The sequence below is a fragment of the Aplidium turbinatum genome, chromosome 1 (assembly GCF_918807975.1).
Source record: "Aplidium turbinatum chromosome 1, kaAplTurb1.1, whole genome shotgun sequence".
NCBI classification, from domain to species: domain Eukaryota; kingdom Metazoa; phylum Chordata; class Ascidiacea; order Aplousobranchia; family Polyclinidae; genus Aplidium; species Aplidium turbinatum.
The window spans coordinates 49,507,693-49,526,825 of NC_137472.1; the positions used below are offsets into that span (position 1 = coordinate 49,507,693).

Sequence of the window (19,133 nt, forward strand, 5' to 3'; positions counted from 1 at the left end):
CTTCCCAAGGCTTCACAAGACATAGTTAGGCCATACCTGGAAAGAAACGCCTACTCTGCTCATAGTGAGAATTTGGTCTTGGCCATGGTTGCAGATCCAGACCCAATCATGAGAGAAAAGGCGGTAGAAATCATCAGGAACATCCGTGGAGATTCTACGTTTGGAGATGATCGAGTGAGGCAATTCTGTGTACCGAAACTCAACTTTGATGCCAAAGATTACTCGGACTTGATTGACTGGTCTCAACCGCACCATACGGAACCACTGGTGACAGCAGATATGGGTTACTTTTCTGTTAAAAAAATACGCAAAGATTGTTTTTTGGGAAATTTGACAATCATACTCAGTCCATCGAGCGAGCCGTCAAACTGGTGACCGAATCCAGCAAACTTGTATTGGGACATCATCGTAGGGAGGGCCAAATTCTGTCGAAGGTTAATTCAAGAGCCATTCATGCAACATCTGATTCGAAGAAGGATGTCATTTCGTTTGTGCACCAAAGAGACAGTTATGATGGAGCAATCATTGATGAATGAATTGACTGACTGCAGCCGAACTGCTTTCATGGATATTTTTGCATAATATGTTTATACAGTATAATACACTGCAGTATACAATACACATTATTTCAATTGTATTCGACATCATGCATATTTGACGTTTTTTTCACATTTTCAAATAAGTAGTTTTGAGACATAATCCTAGTTGAATTGACTTTTAAAGGAATACAATGACATCTAAATTGTATAAGGGCATGCATTTCATCAATATGATGTGACAGAAAAAATATTTTTTTTCAAGTTCTGGTGAAAAAATGGTAATTGGCATTTTTCCTAAAAAATCAGGATTTTTGGGAAATTTCAAATGCATTTTCGCAAGCTATTTCTGGTCTAAATCAGCTCAGATTTGGCATGGAGTATTTTTTCGGGCCTATTTTCAAATAACCATTTGAGGTTTTCGAATCGGTTAAAAAGTCCATTTTGCGACCCACCCTACTATGTAGCCTACAGCCTGTAGGTTACCTAGACTAGAAAAGGAAAAGAACGTGGGTTCGACACCGCTCCAGAGCATACGGCTGTGTCTCGGCAAAGACACTTAATGGCAAGCCAAACTAAGGGGAGCAGCTGACTCGAAGACTATATGTCACTTCGTTGCTTCCTGTCATCTGTTGTATCGCATCTGTGATCGCAGTGTAATGTATGTTATCGCAATGGGCGCAAATAAAAACACGATTATTATTATGTTTGTAGCAATGTAGCAGGCCCAGCCTATAGATGAAGTGATCGATTTGGAGCGCAATTGATTAAACCCGAAGCAAACAAGGAATAGACCCAAAAGTCGTGAAACGACAAACATCAGAAGAATAACATTGCATTGGGTGCATTGCATAGTTTTGCAGCAGTTTATTAAAAGTTGATTGAATTAGTCTACCAGATTTTCGTAAAATGAAGCGTCTATGACCATAATTAGTGATAACAACGTATTCTACACCCTGTAACAATGCACTGATTTGAACGTGAAAAATATCGGCTCGGTCTTCTACCTAAACTGAATTTTTATTAAGTTATAAAAAATAGTTCTAATTTAAAACAATGGAAGAAATTTATTTCAATTTAAAATTAAAAAATGGCATTTGTAGACAGCTAGCCTCCTCAGCAGCTATAGAGTATGTTAAGTCTTCCAGCAAATCTTATCTTCGCAGCAAATGCCTAATTTGCGGAGGTAAAATTTTCACTAGTTTTTAATAATAATTTCTATCGTTGATATCTCAAATTGGCCTAACAAGTTTTCTCGCTGATCAACATTTATGGAAGCTGTTGGTGAAAATTTCGAATAAATTCAGCGATTGTTCTTGTGGGTCTACCAGACATTCCGTTACAAAGGTAAGCGTGGTCTTTGCCATTACTAGTCATAACTCCGGCTATATCCAAATGGGCCCATTTTGTTGTGGGTTTCACGAAATGTCTAAGGAAAGCAGCAGCAGTGCATGAGCCTCCATAGCGGCCTCCTTTGCCCACGTTGCTGACGTCAGCCAAGTGAGCCGGTTTGATTTGGTTACTGTAAAAGTTGAAGAGGGGCATCCTCCAAACTCTATCGCCTGTCGCTATTCCAGCCTAGAAAAATATATACAACGCTCAAATCACTTTTAAACTTCAGTTCGAATCGAAACTTCTTGTTTATAACAGCCTACATAATAATTGATAACTAATTTAGTCATTTAGTCTACTTCGACTAGTCTACTACTATTTCTAGTCTACTACAAAGCCATTTAGTCTACTTCGCTTTCGTTTCGAATCGACAACGAAATTTGCTTATTCCAAAACAAAACTAAAACAACTTTTTCGTTGAAACGAAATATGTTTGTTTCGACTCCTTCAGTCTAGACCAAGGGTAAGCATTGACATTGATAAAATAAGCAGGTTATTTGTGGCGTCAGTTTTCCATGAATGCAACTGACACAAATGCGCTAGATTTCATCTCACCTTCATTAACATCTGCCATATTTCCTCGTCATTTGAATATACACCACTGGCGGACGCGCCAAGAGCAACAGCGATTGCGCCTGTGACAATGAACAGAAAGTTGTAATTGGAAATAACGAAATGGAAGGAATTGAAACATAAAAACAACAGAAACCACACAGAAAGTAACGTATTTTCTTCGCAAGGTCGTGGAATGCGACCAAAAACTCTGCGTTTTGTATGCATATCCAGTTTCAATGCGGTAACGTCCCCGTTATTGAGGGTTGCCGGATGCGCCTTGACGTGTCGCAATCGCCTTCACACCCTGCCTCCATATCGACCTGTCCCATCTTAATAACGTCTTCGGACACACCACATCTTCACATTTGCGAGAAGGCCATGCAGCACACAAATAAATACACCAGAGCTAAGTCTCAAACACAACTATGAACAAACACTCAGCACCGATTGCAAGTCGGTTTACAACAAGACAATTTGCAAGAAACCGAAGGATTTCGTTCGCTCGTCCTTACCGGTTAAAGTAGCGGCATCAACAATTGCCAGCGGGTTGTAGTCCTGTGCATACAACAAAGTGTCAGCAAGCAGCAATCTTCCCTCGGCGTCAGTGTTGTCAACCTAAAGCAAGAACATTGTAACAGCAACTTCTCTTGAAAACTGCATACTCAAATGCTTCCATTCAAAAAAAATAAAAAATCTTTTGAGTTGCTTACTTATTTTGTTCGTTACCATAGAATTCGCTAATCCGGTCATTACAAGTCAGCAGATTAGTAGTGTAAGCAATAAGCTGCTTTTTAATATTAAACTTAACTTGTCGAGAAACGAAACGGCTTAGCTTTCAACTGAAATATATTGCGCTGCACTGACGTCACCTGTGGATTTAGCGCATATAGTAGATGGAATAATTCCCCGGCAACAACAACCGGAAACTTCATTCTGTCAATCTCAGCAACTGGTGCTGCGTCAATGGTTCAAAGCCTCTACAAATATGCGAAATTGCCAGAAATACCTATCAGAGGCTTTGTCAGTACGAAGATAAAGCTTCAAAACCAACCAACCTGTATTGTGACGCCGTTTCTCGCTGTAACGACATCGCCAGGCTTGGTTGCTTTTCCGTTCAGCAAATTTTCACACAGCGGGAATAATCCTGAAGTTCAAAAACAGAAAAGTTATTTCGAAAGCAACTTTCTTTACATCACTATAACCACTGCAGAGTCTACAGACAAATGCTTGTAACATTAAGGCTGTTTGAAACAAAATTAAATTCGTGTTCTTTTCATTTTCATTTTCAAGAATCGCTTTAAACAGCCCTAGTTATTTTTTTTGTAAAAATTTCTTTCTTACACAGGCACAACTAAACTGGCACATTTTTATTCAAATAGATGTTTGAAAAAAAAAAACAGTTTTGTGATATGTGATGAAACCACGGTTGTGTGGTGAAAGCTGTGTTACATACAATAGACTTGAAATTATCAATTTAGTGCGGTACTTTCTGTTTGTTGATTATTTTTTATCGCACCAGGCATCCTTTTGAATCTTTGGTAAGTTGAAAAGAAGATTTTTGATGAACAGTTCAGTGACACAGTTTCATTTTTGAAATATTTTCACCTGTTATTTTCCCATTCATGTTCAGTTTAACAGCAGCAAGCATCCCCGCCACCATGGTGGCTGCTCCTCCCATGTCTGCTCTCATCTCCTCCATTCCTTGGGATGGTTTGATGCTAATTCCTCCACTATCGAATGTCACTCCTTTGCCAACCAACACCAAGGGACGTTCTTCCGAATTGTTTTTACTGAGTGACAAAGAAAAGATACAAGGAAAAAAATAAGAAAAAAACAAAAAAAATAATTGAAAAAAAATAAAATAACAAACAAAATGAAGTATAACAGTATTTAAAAATAACCTAATAAAACCACATTCGTTTCACTGCGCAGTCATACCGAATAGACGGCCAGAAACGTGTGATTATACACTTACACAGGCATGCAACAATCTCTTGATGTGGCCTTAAAAAATTAAAACGCAGTGAGCGTTCACTTCACACAAATGTGATAAAAAGTAAAAAGGACGGATTTTAAAAACCTTGAAACTATTGTATATAACGCAGAAAAAGGGGATATCGCTCAAGCTACTGAAACGGAGTTTCCTCGCTGAGTATGTTTCAAACTACATAAGAGAAACGTAATACCCACCTTTCATAGTGCACTTCAACTAATTTTGGTGGTTGGTCGGAGCCTTCTGAAACACTGAGAAAGGCTCCCATTTTTTGCTCTGCTATCCAATTACGATCGCGAATGTACACACTCACATTACCGGTGGTGTCTGAAACATCACGAGGAATATAACATCCTTTATAAACACTGAATGGTCGTTTACTACAATCAAATAAACTTGTTAAAATTTAGCTTTACACTTATAAAATTTAGATTCCACTATCCCAAACAGCAAATCAGTCAGTTTTTGATATTGATTTAACGTCTACGGACGTTGAATCAATGAAAAAATGTCAGACTTGCTGACTGGTGTTTGAAGAACAATGAGTAAGCAGTAGCCACAGCGTAGCATGTAGTTCATGAAATTATTACTGTTTTAAAAATGATCTAAAACTTACCAGTGTGACTGAAAGCATGTTTGACGCTATCAGCAAAGATAGAAGGGGTCATTAAGTTTGCGGGGCTATCCATTAAGTGCCGTGCCCAATTTTGGCATTCGGCATAAACCGCACCACGATTCCATTCCGTATCAACTACAACAAAACAAGTACACGCTTTAAAACCGATGCATAGCATAATGTAAAAGTTTTATCAAAATTTATCTCAAACAATTGGCAACGATAAATATTAAGAATTGATAAAATGCATTATAATGCATTTGAAATCAAACATTTAATAAGCTGAGCAAAACTTTTAATGTTCTGCATAAAATGTTCGAATTTGTTGGTTTTATTTTTGTGTAAATAATGTTGTTCAACATAATTACTTTGTTCTTAATCATTAATTACTATTTATAGTGCAGAAAAATCACTTTTTTAAAAAATTATTATCTTCATCACACAAAACTCTTGGACTGCCAAAGTGAACTGCCAATGAATTAAATGAACAAGTGTTTACTTGACAAACATGAACATTGCTAAGAAAACACTACTTTAACACTACAATACAAGACACCAAAGTTAAAAACAGGAGTTAAATAAAATGATTCCTTCTAAATGTCAAAAACAAAGCCTATTTTAGTTAAAAATGTAATTTTATCGTTTAATAAATCATAAATCGCAAATTAATAAAAAACTACATGACTAGTAAAAAAATTCTACCAACTTCACAGTCTGTGGCATAATAAATAAGCTTACCTACTTCATAAATTCTAATGTTTTTCAGTTTGATGTGATTGGTGAGAGTCACATAATTTTTCAGTATAAGTGATAAGATAACTTTTCAATAGATATAGAAAATGTAAGCTGTAGATTTAAATGTTTTATAAGAACACTGAGGGTTCGCCTTTAAACTCAACACTTCATCTTGGAACCATAAATATACTATTTCACAACACCTACCGGAGTACCAGTACTGCACAATGCAGTAGGCTAGAGTAGACAATAAAATGACACAAAGAATGAAGGCCAACTATACATATACGAAACAAAATATTATAACAATAACATAGCAGTTACCATAGTTTTGAGCAGACTGAATGATGGTGGGAAACTTCTTACGATCCTCTTCTTTGTAACTCCACACAGCAAGGTGGGCACCTTCTGCTGCTGCTGCAGTGTGTCGAGATGTATCAATTTCTACTTCTTCAACACCAGAATCCTTTAATTTTTTCACTCCAGCTGAGTTTGAAAAACCACATGATCAATCGGCTAGTTAAGTCATTTTTTTCTGCTGATGACTTTAAATTGTTTCAACATTAGTTACTTTTTTGTTTTAACCAAAATCACCACAAAATAGTCATTTAATAAAACTTAGAAAATCATTATTAACCTAACTTAGATTTAATGGTTGTGAATTAATTGTATTTTTGAATATTAAAACGCTAAAAGTTTTCTGTAGACGAAATGGAACTTCACACAGCTACATTAAACCAAATTTAGAAAATAGTTTACATTGATGTTTTTATTAGATATTTGATAGTTTTATTTTGATGTTTACATTACATCAAAATAAGTTTTTTGAGGCATGTTTTCATAGTTATGTAACAGGAACAATGGTTGTAGCTCATCATACTAGCAAATATCATTGGCTTGAATTAAAACTCAAAGCTCTATAACTGGCTATACCGGTCAATAAAGAAAAAAGGATGTTATATAACTACAGTATGTTACTTCATAATACCTGCCATTGCATTCCTAATATTTTCTTTTCCTTCATCCCAAGATTCCAAGTCATTGATATCTGCATCTTTGGGCCCCAATCCCACAACTGTTACTGAATTATATTTATCATCTATGCCATAAAATGTCCTTGCTTGGCCGGTTTTTAGTTGTGGAGCAAGCGATAACAATGAGGTTAATTTCCCTTGCGCACTTTCATCATAAGCATGATAAAATTGAGTTCCTTCTGGTACATCAACATCAATTGAAATATTACTCGTTTTTTCTAATCCATTTTTTGTGTTCACACCAAGAATTAGTGCTTTCTAGAAATAAAATAAGCATGAATGGATTACTGGTCTGGTCTACTGGATGTAAAGAAAAATCCTTAAATAGAAGTCTGCAAAAATAAATAAGGTCATCTTGACTTTATTTAAAAAAAGAGGAAAAATCGCTTGACACTGAATTACACATGGCAAAAACACATCCCACGACAAATAATTCTTAAGTGAAAACGTTTAGCAGATAGGAGTCGATTTATAGTTTATTTTCCTGTTATCATATCTTGTTAAATGATGTGTGGTTACTAGGTTGTGTTTGTTGAAGTGTTGTCTATGAATTATTCTATCCAATAACTGCCACTGAATGGAGAGCAGTCCTTAAATGCATTGCTTAAGCTAGGGATGGGCAATATAGAATTTCGAATAGTTGCAATCCGAATATCTAATTATTCGAATTGAAATGACATTTCGAATCGAATTTTCCAAACCGAAATGAAAATATCTGCTTTTCCGACTACCAAAACTTTTTATTGATTTTTCGCCGACTAGTTACGTTCGGTTCAGCTTTAGCTATTCGCTCTAGCGAAAACAGCTAGTCAGCTCTCTTTACCAGTGCGGTTTGTAGACGTCGGAAGACCGTTGTGCAGTGGAGTGTGGATTTGCATCGTAGGTTACTAAACATGGAACACAATTCAACTCTGGGTGAGGCTACCGCTACACCTAGTGTCATAAGTTCCGCAACAATGCAGCAATCTAATGAAATGGATGATCTATTGAGCTCCGGTGTTGAAGAGACAAGTACTTCAGCATCAAGTAACAATGACAACGAATAGCTTTTAGCTGCCGAAGGAAACCGATCGTCCCTTAAGGCAAAAGTGCCAAGCATTGATGCAATTGAATGATGGAACAAAAATAAAGAAAAGTTCCCTCGGTTGTTTGATCTTGCGAGGAAGTATATAGTCACTCATGCATCCTCAGAAAGATCCTTCTCGAGTGTTGGATTAACAGCATCAAAACTGCGATTGCAGCCCACTGGCGAGCAATTAAAAGCTTTAAACATTCTTCACTGGAACAAAGACTTGCTCTCCATGGCAGTTACTGCTTTTTTTCGTTTCGTTGCCACTTTTCCATTATGTGTCTTTAATAAAACCAGAATAAAAACAAAGCTTTTTGACATCTTCTGAAATTGAAATAACTTATTCTAGAATAGGTATTCGAAATTCGAAAAATTATTCTAGAATAATTCTAGAATAGCTTATTCTTCTATTTTGCCCATCCCTAGCTCAAGCGCATACTCCAAGAGTCAAACCAGCGCTGCTTGATGTTAAAGCTTCCCTAATCAACTGAGATATCGGGGAAAACCTGAGTTAGAATATGTCATCAAATCATTTTGTAATTAGACAAAATTAGATAAATTGAATTAATATAAAATTAACCTTGAAGATCTACAACCTTTGTTGATTAATAAAAGTTGCTATTAAAGTTTAAGGTATGGAGTAGCCTAAATAAAATTAGCCAGGTTTGATAGCGTATAGGCATATAATTTATCGGATATGGTTTCATCACTATCAAGGCAGCCTCTTGAGGATTTATCTGCGAAAGCACAAGCAAATGAAAAGCATAAAAATCAACTGGCAAAAGCAAATAAGGGCAAATAGCAGTATATATCATCATTGTCAGCCATTGTTGTTCCACTGCAGGACGAAGGCCTTCCCCATATCTTTATGATTTTGTCTGTCTTTGCAGATTTGTGTCTAGTGTTTGTCGAATTGGTAGAGTTCATCTCGCCATCTTGTTTTCTGTTTCACTCTTTTGCGTTTATTTGCGTATTATTCCTCTTTAGATCAAAAGAATTCTATGAAAAACTTTACAGCAGTAACAACAATCAGCAGAATCTCTCCAAAATACCAAAGCCAAAAATAGCAACGAACCACGAACCACCAATAACTGTTTCTGAAGTGAAACATGCTATTGATGTTCTAAAAACACAAAAAGCTCCAGGACCAGACAACATCACTAATGATCTTCTAGAAGATACTGGAGAGACCATACTGAAAAGGCTAGCTAACCTCCTCACTGAATGCCTTCAGCAGGGAAAGATTCCGGAAGCCTGGAATACTGCTATCATGATCTTGCTTCACAAAAAAGGAGATCACAAAGATCTGAACAATTACCGACCAATCAGTCTACTTAGTAGTGTCTACAAACTTTTCACCAAAATCCTTTCCTATAGGCTAGCTAATAGGGTGGTCCCGAAATGTATGGGAAAATTTTTTTTTATTCGAAACATTCCGACCACCCTACAATTTTTTTACATTGGCTAAAAGAAGGTAACAAGCTAAATTTCAGAAAAATTAGTTAATATTTAGAGGTACCACACGAGGTTGCAAATCGGGTTAAGGGTACGTGCTTATTTTAGAATTTCGATTTGATACGATTCCCTAATGATTCGAAATCTTTTTTTTTTGGTACTGCCGATTCGAAATAAAAATTCCCCAGTGCAGAATTTTTCTCTTCAAGCAAATTTTTTTTACACTCAAATCAATGAGTATTGCATAATTTCTTCCATGGCTAGAATTTGAAAGCGAAGCCAAGAAATTGCAAGATAGCAAGCATAGCGAACAAGTTGCAGTTCTAAATTGAATATGCTACTTCTATGAAAAAGAAGAGGCAGGAGGAGTTTATAGACTGACAGAAGGTTAACTTTCATGCACTAAGGGGTCCTTAATCGATGAGCACTGATCGTAGTGTACTGATGAGGTTGTGAACGTTTTTCTTTCTATGTTTTTCAGATGGCTAGCAACAGTAATAATAGTAGTAGGCCTATCGGTGGTGCAAAGCCCAAAACCAGATAGGACAATTATGTTTGGTTGATTGGTCCCACTTCCAAGGAACTGTCTGGGAGAAAGCTTCCTTCTGCTAGGGAAGTCCTTAGCGTGTTCTTCCATCTCCACAAGATTAAGAAGGTAACCATCAAAGAAAGTTGCGAAAAAGTTATCAAATTGTGTATTCCATTCTGGGAGAGAGCCAGGATTGTCACATGCACACAAATACATGCAAGAGAAAGACTGGAAAAGTTATTTCTGCAATGGAAAGGACTCCAAAAGGCGGCTTTAAGGAGAACAGATACACAGATGAAGAAAGAAAAAAAGTTCAGTGCCGATCTTGACAAACTGTTTGACATAGCACATGCGAAAGCACTGGATCTGACTACTATTGAAGAAGACCGTGCTTTTCTGATGGCACAAAGAGATGGACGAAGAGGTTTCCTAGGTTCAGTTGATCACAAACTTGCTGCGAAAAAAGCACGAACTGCCAAGCGGAAACAAGAGGAGCAAGCTCCAGTTGAAAAGGCAAAAGTATCATCTTTTGCAGTGCAAGCATGTTATCAAGAAGATATCTCAACATCGTCATCAGAGTCTGAAAATACTGTCCAGTTCTTCAGAAGTGCAGACATAAAAAAAACGGAAATGTACAATTACAGCTAGAGCGAAAAATGTGATCTCTCCAGGACTAGCACAAGCTCTGGACCGAACCAAAGTCAGTGACAGAGCAGCTGTTCATATTATTGCTGCAACAGCTCAAAGTTTAGGCCACAATGTGGATGAATTGACCATTAATCGAAAAACTATCCGTCAGTCAAGAAGGTCATTAAGACAAGAAGCTGTTATTTCCAGTAAGGACAATTTCAGTCTTGACATTCTTGACATTCTTGACTTGACAATTTCAGTCTTGACATTGGGATATAAAGCTAATCCCAGACACAGCAGGGTGTCAGGAAAAATACGATAGGTTATCAGTGATTGTATTGTATGATGGTACAGAAAAGTTGCTTGCTGTACCAAAGTTGACAAGTGGATCTGGACAATCGATGGCTTTGGCAGTCAAAGAAGTCCTGAATGATTGGGTACTAGAAGACAATGTTGTAGCAATGAGTTTTGATACAACTAGCAGCAACAGGAAAAAGGAATGGAGCATGTCATCTTCTTGAGGTCCAGCTAGAGAAGGAACTTTTATGGTTGCCGTGTCGGCACCATATATTTGAACTAGCAGAGGTGGGCACCCGCTACTTTTAAGCGTCTGCTACTATTCGGTGAGTCCGATTGGGTGAGTCCGATTCGGTGAGTCCAATTCGGTGAATTCCTAACCTCTAACCCCTAACCTTAACCCCAAACCCCTAACCCTAAAACGGCAATGATAATTAGGCTACGGTACCCGATAATTTAAAAAAAAAAATTGAAAAAATCCTCCGTTAAGAGATCGGACTCACCGAATCGGACTCATCGAAACGAGCCATTCCGTATTTTTAAAGTAGCGCGCTACCCGCTACTTGGGCCAAAATAGCGTGCGCTACCCGCTACCAATTTGCAAAAGTAGCACGCTACCCGCTACTCGGACCAAAGTAGCGCGCGCTACCGTTACTTTTTCCGCTACTTTTGTCTAAAATGACACTATAGGAAACACTCAAGTATCTAGTGAAGCAAAAATGACCTTGAAAACGAATGTTATCATTCGTTTACACTGTCATTTTACGTCGTTATAGAAAACACACTCTAAGGGAAATTTATTGTTACGCATCTCTCAAAAACACGAGCATTTCAAAATGAGAGTCACTAAGTCCTGCCCGCTTTCCCTTAAGCACATCTTTTTCAACAGAGAAAAGTCTCTCCACCGCATCACTGGAAGGAATGGGGATGTTGTATTCAATGAACAGATGTTTTAACTCGGTATTCGAAAAGCTCAAGAACTTGCTCTTGTCCGAAAAAAAGGTATCCACAATTGCTGCTTCCTTCTGCACCGACGTTTCACAGGATGGCACCAACACACTAAAAGATTCTTCCTCGGAGTCGTGACTGGTGTTGGTGTCACTCTTCTCGGTATCAACCTGGCTTGATGTCTCCCGCAACAGTCGAATTACATCTGTTTTGACTTTTTCTCGCAGTGCGTCAGCATCATCCGTGGAAAAGTAGTGCAGAAATTGTAGCCACGACGTCTTGAAGGAGGGATGACATAACGCATTTCATGTCGTTCAAGCACTTGTTCAATCATTTCTTCACCCCTTCAAGGACTTTCACTCTCAACTCCTCACAGGTCACAAGATCACTGATCTTGGTCAACTTCTTCATGCAAATTGTAATGGTTGGAAGCAAGACTCTGTAATACGCCTTGGACTCGCCCTGGAAAATGTCTAAAGCCTGGCAGATAGGCTTCATCACACGGAGATATTCGCCGAAGAAGTTGACGTCAGCTAGAAAAGACCGAAACTATGCAACCAAAACGATTATATATAGCTGCTTGACCACGCCAGTGTTGCTAAAAAACGAGTATTTTTTTCACTTTAAATTAAAAAGTAGCGGGTAGCGGGAGTGCGACTGAAAAAAAGTAGCGCCTCTCCCGCTGCCGCTACTTTGGAAAAACAATAGCGCCGCTACTGCAGCCGCTACTCCAACTAAAAAGTAGCGCCGCTACCGCTACTTTTACAAAAAGTAGCGCGCTACTGCCCACCTCTGTGAACTAGTGATAGGTGCAGTATTCAACAATGCAATGGAACCGTCATTAGCAGGGCCTGACATCGAGATTTTCAAGCAGTTTCAAGCGCGCTGGCCACATCTCAAGCAAGAAACCGCAGCAAGTGAATCTTCAGTGGAGATTTATATCGCACCAGAACGTGATTCCTTGTTGATGTCTGCGAAGAAATATCTATGCAAACAACAACCAAGAGAAGATTACAGATAATTTCTGGAACTGATCATCCTCTTCCTTGATGAATTGCCAGATCAGGGTGTTTTGGTTATCAGAAAGCCCGGAACTTTCCACAGAGCACGGTGGATGAGCAAGGTCCTTTATTCTCTCAAGATTTGGATGTTCCGGGCACAAGTAAAGCTGACAGCAAAGCAAAAGAAAGGGCTTGCAGAAGTTGTTCTGTTCGCAGTGTTGGTGTATTTCAGAACCTGGTTTAATGCACCGGTAGCAGTTTCAGCACCAGCCAATGACCTGGCCTTCTTGAAGAATTTGAAAGCTTATGCCTCCATCAACAGCAGTGCCTCCAAAGTGACATGCAGAAAATTCCTCAACCATCTTTGGTACCTGAGTGGAGAAGTTGCGGCATTTGCATTCTTTGATGATTGTGTTGCTGAAGAGAGGAAGCAAAGAATGGTTAAGAACCTTAAAAAGCCTGGAAAGAGTAGTCGTGCCGTGAAAGCCAGCTTGAAGATGGAAGAAATTGAAGCAAGTGAGATAGAAGACTTTGTTTCAGTAAAATCTATGCAGTTCTTCAAAGCTCTGAATTTGTCGACAGATTTCCTGTCATTGCCACCGTCACTGTGGCTGTCAAATGATGGTTACATTGCAGGAAAAAAGAAAGCAGCACAGTTTCGAGTGCTTAACGACACAGCTGAGAGAGGACTGGCTCTAATTCAAGAGTATATCCATGTTCTGACTAAGGATGAGAAACAAAGACAATGCCTCCTTCAAGTGGTGGCATATCACCAGGGTTGAGAAAAACCCGGGTTTTTTTAAAAAAGCCCAACCCGCCCGGGTTTTTTTAAAAAAACCCGGGTTTTTTTGGGTTTTATTGGGTTTTTTTAAAAAAGACGCAAAAAAAGGTAGATTCATGCTTATTTCACCTCAAAACTACTTTTTACGAATGAAGTGCCTTTCACGCACAGTACATGCTTGCATAACTCAATAAAATAATGCACTAGGGTTGTTGTTGCTTGAATGTTGCATCATCCATTAATTTCAAGGTCAAGTTGGATGTTGCATCATCCACTGATTTCTATACCAAGTTGATGCTACCGTGGTAGAAATCACATTATTGCATCATTTGCTTTAGATTTGAAGGCAAAGAGCATTTATGCCATCATGTTTAAATATTTTTTATCATTTATATAAATATATTATATATATAGCAATGGATGAGCAATTGAGTGATTGCGTGGCCAATGGCCATTTAGGCAAATGCTCTGAAACAGCCATGCGTTAGAATCCAGAATCTGTAATTGGTAAATAGCCTCCTAAATTGCATTTCACATCATATATATATACAGACTACAGTAGAGTAGTACTTTCACCAGTTTAACTATAAGGCCTTCTTGCATAAATAAGCTTTAGTGTAGTACGGTATACACAAAGTGGCATTACTTGATTTTGTATACTGTACCATATCCACTGCGTTTTCAGTTTATTCTTGGAAATTTACTTCACAATCACATCCTTAAGTCCTAATTTAAAGTTTGTTTTAAGTTCCTTGCAGTGGTTTTGTTCCATTTTTTTAATTTTCTAATAAAAACTGGACAAATATGATGCTCTGGGTTTTTTTATGGGTTTTTTTGGGTTTTTTTAAGTGGGTTTTTTAAAAAAAACCCACCCGGGTTTTTTGGGTCGGGTAAAATACCGACAACCCTGCATATCACCGCAAGAACTTTCCAGATGCAACAAAAAGAACTATTGCTGCTGGGCTAAAAAACTTGGTTAAAGCTGGCCCAATGCCCATGGAATAAACATTTGTTAAGGTTGTGATGACATTACAGTATAACATAGTACATAAGGGTTTAGAAACAGTTAATAAGCCACACTATTTTATATTGTGTCTTGAGAGAATGGCTTTGTGGCACCTCTAAACATTGTTCAATTTTAACCAAATTTTGCACATTAACTTCTTTTAGGCAATGTAAAAAAAAAGTAAGGTGGTTGTAACAAAATTAAAAAAAAAAAAAATTCGGGACCACCCTACTAGCTAATCAACTAGATGAATGCCAACCAAGAGAACAAGCTGGATTTAGAAGTGGCTACTCCACCATAGATCATCTACAAACAATCAACCAAATAATCGAAAAAACAAATGAATACAACTTGTCTCTCTGCCTTGCCTTTGTTAACTACAGTAAAGCGTTTGATGCAGTACAGATCCCTGCAGTGCTACACAGTAGCGCACCCAGAAAAAAAGTTTGGGGGGGGCTAATTCAGAAATGTCGGCCGAGTGATTTGCAACAATAGTGACAGAGACAATAGGCCAATACCCATCCCTTTGATTAATATTTAAAGGCACTCACAGGTAGTGGCGTAGCCAGGAGTTTTGAAAGGGGAGGTTTTGACGGCCGGCGGGCAAAGCGCAACGGCGTATTTTCCAAAGACGACACCCAGCGGCGGAAGGCCTGGAAAGCCTCCCGCAGAAAATTTTGAAAAATTACTTTAAATTTGGTGCATTCCGAGACCTTTTCAACAAAAATGTGAGTATGAATATTCCTGTAAAATGGTGCTGTCTGGTGGCATAGCAAAAGGATAAGATCCTGTTTTCTTCGGCATTTCTCCGAAATAAAGCTAAGTCTCTATGTTTTCTTGTTGCTAATTCCTGGCTGAGATATGTGAATGTTTGGTATTGGCAAAACTCGCTTTTTTAATGCAGTTTCGCTTAAAATTAGGCAAACTTTGTTTTCAATAGATAAAAAAGTTGAAAGCATCATTCTCAATATCGTGACCTAACACGCGTGCCAAAGGGAGGGTGGGTGGTGTTGAAACCCCCAACACCCCCTTGGCTACGCCACTGCTCACAGCCCACAACCCACCGGTTGCCGATACATCAGGATTCGTTCTCTCAATGAGATTAGAAGTTGGCCTAGTGAACCCCATGCTACTAGCAGCATCAGCTTCTTCATCCCTACGTCCACTCTTGCAATCTTCTATAGATCTCGACGTTTTCGTCACGTATGACAAAATAGAATTAGCTTTCCGTTTGCCAACACAAATAAGTGCGAAAACAACAACTAGCACGAAAACAGTTTGAAACAAAACACTAATTTTGTAAACAGTAGGCTATATTTGATGTGAACGTTTTTTCTACTTACAAAACATTCAAATTTGGTTCGTATTTTCAACTAAAGCCCCAGACGCCTTCGTCTCTCTGCTCAAACGTCGTATACAGTTTTACATGTCCGCGTGATTTGGCATTGACGTACGGTACATCGGTATGTATGTCCGAGACATTTGACCACGAGAGTACAGGAGCAACCGAACTTTAGGGAGTTAAAGAAAAGTGCCATTAAAGACCATATCATGGAGTGTTCTTTTTGCTCTGATCGAAAATCCTCTGTCGACTCATTTAAAATTTTACGCGAAGACAAATCCCAATTTGACACCAAAATTTACGAAGCACTATGTTAAAAACAAACAATCATTTGCTGGAGGCGAGACCATTCTCTTCAACATTTACTTGATGTATCACCTTCCCTGTGGAGCAAATTTTTGTCGTAGTTATTTATGTAGTTGCCTTTTCCTAATGTAATTTTAGCTTCAAGAAGTCGAAATTTACTGCATTTTTATAAATATTTTCAGATTCCTGATGAGGTCTTAAGTTAAACCGAAAACGTTCAACTGTTAAAAATATTTGTCAGTTAAATATGCAAAATATATTGTTGTAATGCTCAGCCCTGCTGTATTGTTGTGTCTTATTCATAACTAACCTGTAAGCAAAATGTATACATGAGGAGCATACAAAAACTTTATATTAGTGGCGGGTTTGGGGGGGGCTTGAGCCCCCTTAGCCCCATGCTGGGTGCGCTACAGGTGCTACAAGCCATCACAAACCAAGCAATTGACCAGACATATATCAATATCCTTCAACACATCTATCAAAATTGCTTTTCCTTCATCAGACTACACAAAGACTCAGCCAAATTTCAACTTAAACGAGGTGTTAGGCAAGGAGACACCATCTCTCCTAAGCTTTTCACAGCATGCTTAGAAGAAATTTTCAAAAATTTAAACTGGGAAGAAAAAGATATCAAAGTAGTTGGCGAATACCTATCCAATCTCAGGTTTGCTGATGACATCATTTTGATATCTTTAACACCCAATGAACTCCAAACAATGTTGACTGAACTCGACGAGACAAGCAAAGAGGTCGGTCTCAACATGAATTTGACTAAAACACAAATTATGTTCAATCACCATGTCAAAGGAAACCAAAACATTACATTAGATGGATCCAATCTCCAAAACGTAAACAAATATACATATCTTGGCCAAATAGTAACCACATCACCTGATAAAGAAGAAGAAATTATAAGAAGAGTTACACTTGGTTGGCAGGCATTTGGAAGAGCGAGCTCAATATTTAAAAGTAAATTACTGATCTCAATGAAACGAAAAGTATATAATCAATGCATTCTCCCAACAATGACATACAAAGCAGAAACATGGAACTTAACGAAAGCACTAACACTCAAACTACGCACTGCACAAAGATCACATGAAAAAGTACTCTTAGGCATTACATGGAAAGACAGAAAACCAGCCAAATGGATACGACAACAAACACAAATCAAAGATATCATTCAAACAAAACAAAGTTTTAAGTGGAATTGGGCAGGACATATCATGCGAACAACTGACAACAGATGGACAAGAAGAGCTACTGACTGGACACCGCTTGACAATGAACGCAAAAGAGGGAATGTATATATAATCTTTTTAGATTAAAACTTTTTACAGTTGAAAAACTATATTGTAGCCAAATAATAAATGCAAAATATTATGAAAAACAGACCTTATCAAATACTATCAAAACAAAATTTGTAAAATAATTCCAGATTCTAAAGAAGCCACCTTTACAGCTGGTGAAAGCTTCATTAACAATTTAATTTTCTGCACACATTCCATCATTTGGTTGCTAATAAGCTAATTAATTGCATCTCTTACAATTCTCTGGAATCAGGAAATTGAAACAAAAGTTTAGAGACATTATTGTCTTGACTTAGCACTCACTTGAAGAACTTACCTTCGAATAGCAGTGCGAAGTTCCAAATCGTTTACAGAAAAGTTTTAGCATTCTTATGTTTAAAAGTAGGCTACAATTCAAAACTAATAAACCTAGACTAGCTTGATTTAATGAGTGAAATCAGGCAGCTGCCTGTAAGTATAAACATGAATACAGTGAGTGAAACAAATACACGTTTAAAATAAAAACAAACTGAACTGTTTCCTTCGTTGTTCCTTCAATTCAAAGCTTCAACCTTGATCGCATGTCATACGGTTTTGATTAAGGGACATTCCCTTGGATTAATTCCGTAAACGAGTAAGTTTCCGTTAAATACAATAATAATTTTTAATAGATTTGTGCTGTAGTTTTATCATAAAATACAGTACATAAGTTACTCTGCATGGTTTATAATTTTAATTTTCTGACAATATCAAGTGTATTTCAGACATACAAAAGTTTATCAAATGTATTTGTTACAAAAACATTTAAATTATAAATGTTTAGTCTGGTCGTCGCGATGGGAAACAAGCGCAAGCGGATAAGCTTCTTTTTGCAAATTTAGCGGTTGTTGACTCCGCGATTCACTGATATCAGTCTCAACTCTCAATTCTTAAAGCATCGAGCTTTCTGTTCTCGAGTTTAGAAGTTAAGCAAGCAGCAGACGAGCTTACTGTTTTTGTCTTGTTGTGGCGCAGATGGCTTATAATTATATATCACTATTGAACAGTATAGAAAAAAAAAACAGTGTATGAACGCTCAGAAGCAAATACCTGAGGTACAATACAGTCAAGTCAATTTATTTGTTTCAATCCCTCCTTATGACAAGTAAGTTAATACAATTGTCAAAACAATACATTGTATAAACGTAGGTTACCAACGGCACAATCATAATGATAATAAAAGACCATAAGCAGTTGACAAGCCAGCCACCACCCCGTAACAAATAAATCTACACATTCATAGGCTACACACTACCGATAGTAATGGCTATATCTTGTCTTCGCATCAACGCTAACAGTGATATTTTAAAGGACCAATGTGTCCAATCCTGCACTCATTAATCATTTAAGATCTCACTGTTAGCATTGATGCGAAGACCATCATCCTCGAGATGATGGATAACCATTACCGGTACCTGTTATAGGTACGGTAAAGATACTACTTTACTAAAAGGGATCAACCACTAACATTGAGAGTAAGCTGTTGTTGGTTTGAATCCTTGGACTAAGAAAGCCAAACCAAACACCAGCTCTGTTATGTAATAGTGGATTAGAACAATGCTCTGCATCTTTTGTGCCAC

The 19,133-nt window shown here is 37.8% G+C and overlaps 1 protein-coding gene across 1 annotated transcript; it reads right to left on the bottom strand.

The window, feature by feature from the left end:
- Nucleotides 1-1,171: 1,171 nt before the first annotated feature.
- Nucleotides 1,172-17,985, bottom strand: LOC145782113 (cytosol aminopeptidase-like). Its single transcript, XM_082593864.1, has 10 exons — nt 17,852-17,985; nt 6,816-7,119; nt 6,152-6,313; nt 5,093-5,227; nt 4,674-4,803; nt 4,089-4,273; nt 3,539-3,627; nt 2,996-3,098; nt 2,484-2,563; nt 1,172-2,114 (listed from the first exon to the last, which is right to left on the bottom strand). Exons 1-10 carry the CDS (start codon nt 17,900-17,902, stop codon nt 1,806-1,808), a joined length of 1,548 nt encoding a protein of 515 aa, XP_082449990.1. The 5' UTR covers nt 17,903-17,985; the 3' UTR covers nt 1,172-1,805.
- Nucleotides 17,986-19,133: the final 1,148 nt, after the last annotated feature.

Coding starts and splice junctions, on each gene's coding strand:
- LOC145782113 (XM_082593864.1), bottom strand. CDS start 17,902: ATGCTAAAACTTTTCTGTAAACGATTTGGAACTTCGCACTGCTATTCG. Junction 6,314..6,815: donor TATTAGGAATGCAATGGCAG/GTATTATGAAGT, acceptor TTTCAAACTCAG/CTGGAGTGAAAAAATTAAAG. Junction 2,564..2,995: donor TGATGCCGCTACTTTAACCG/GTAAGGACGAGC, acceptor TCATTGTCACAG/GCGCAATCGCTGTTGCTCTT.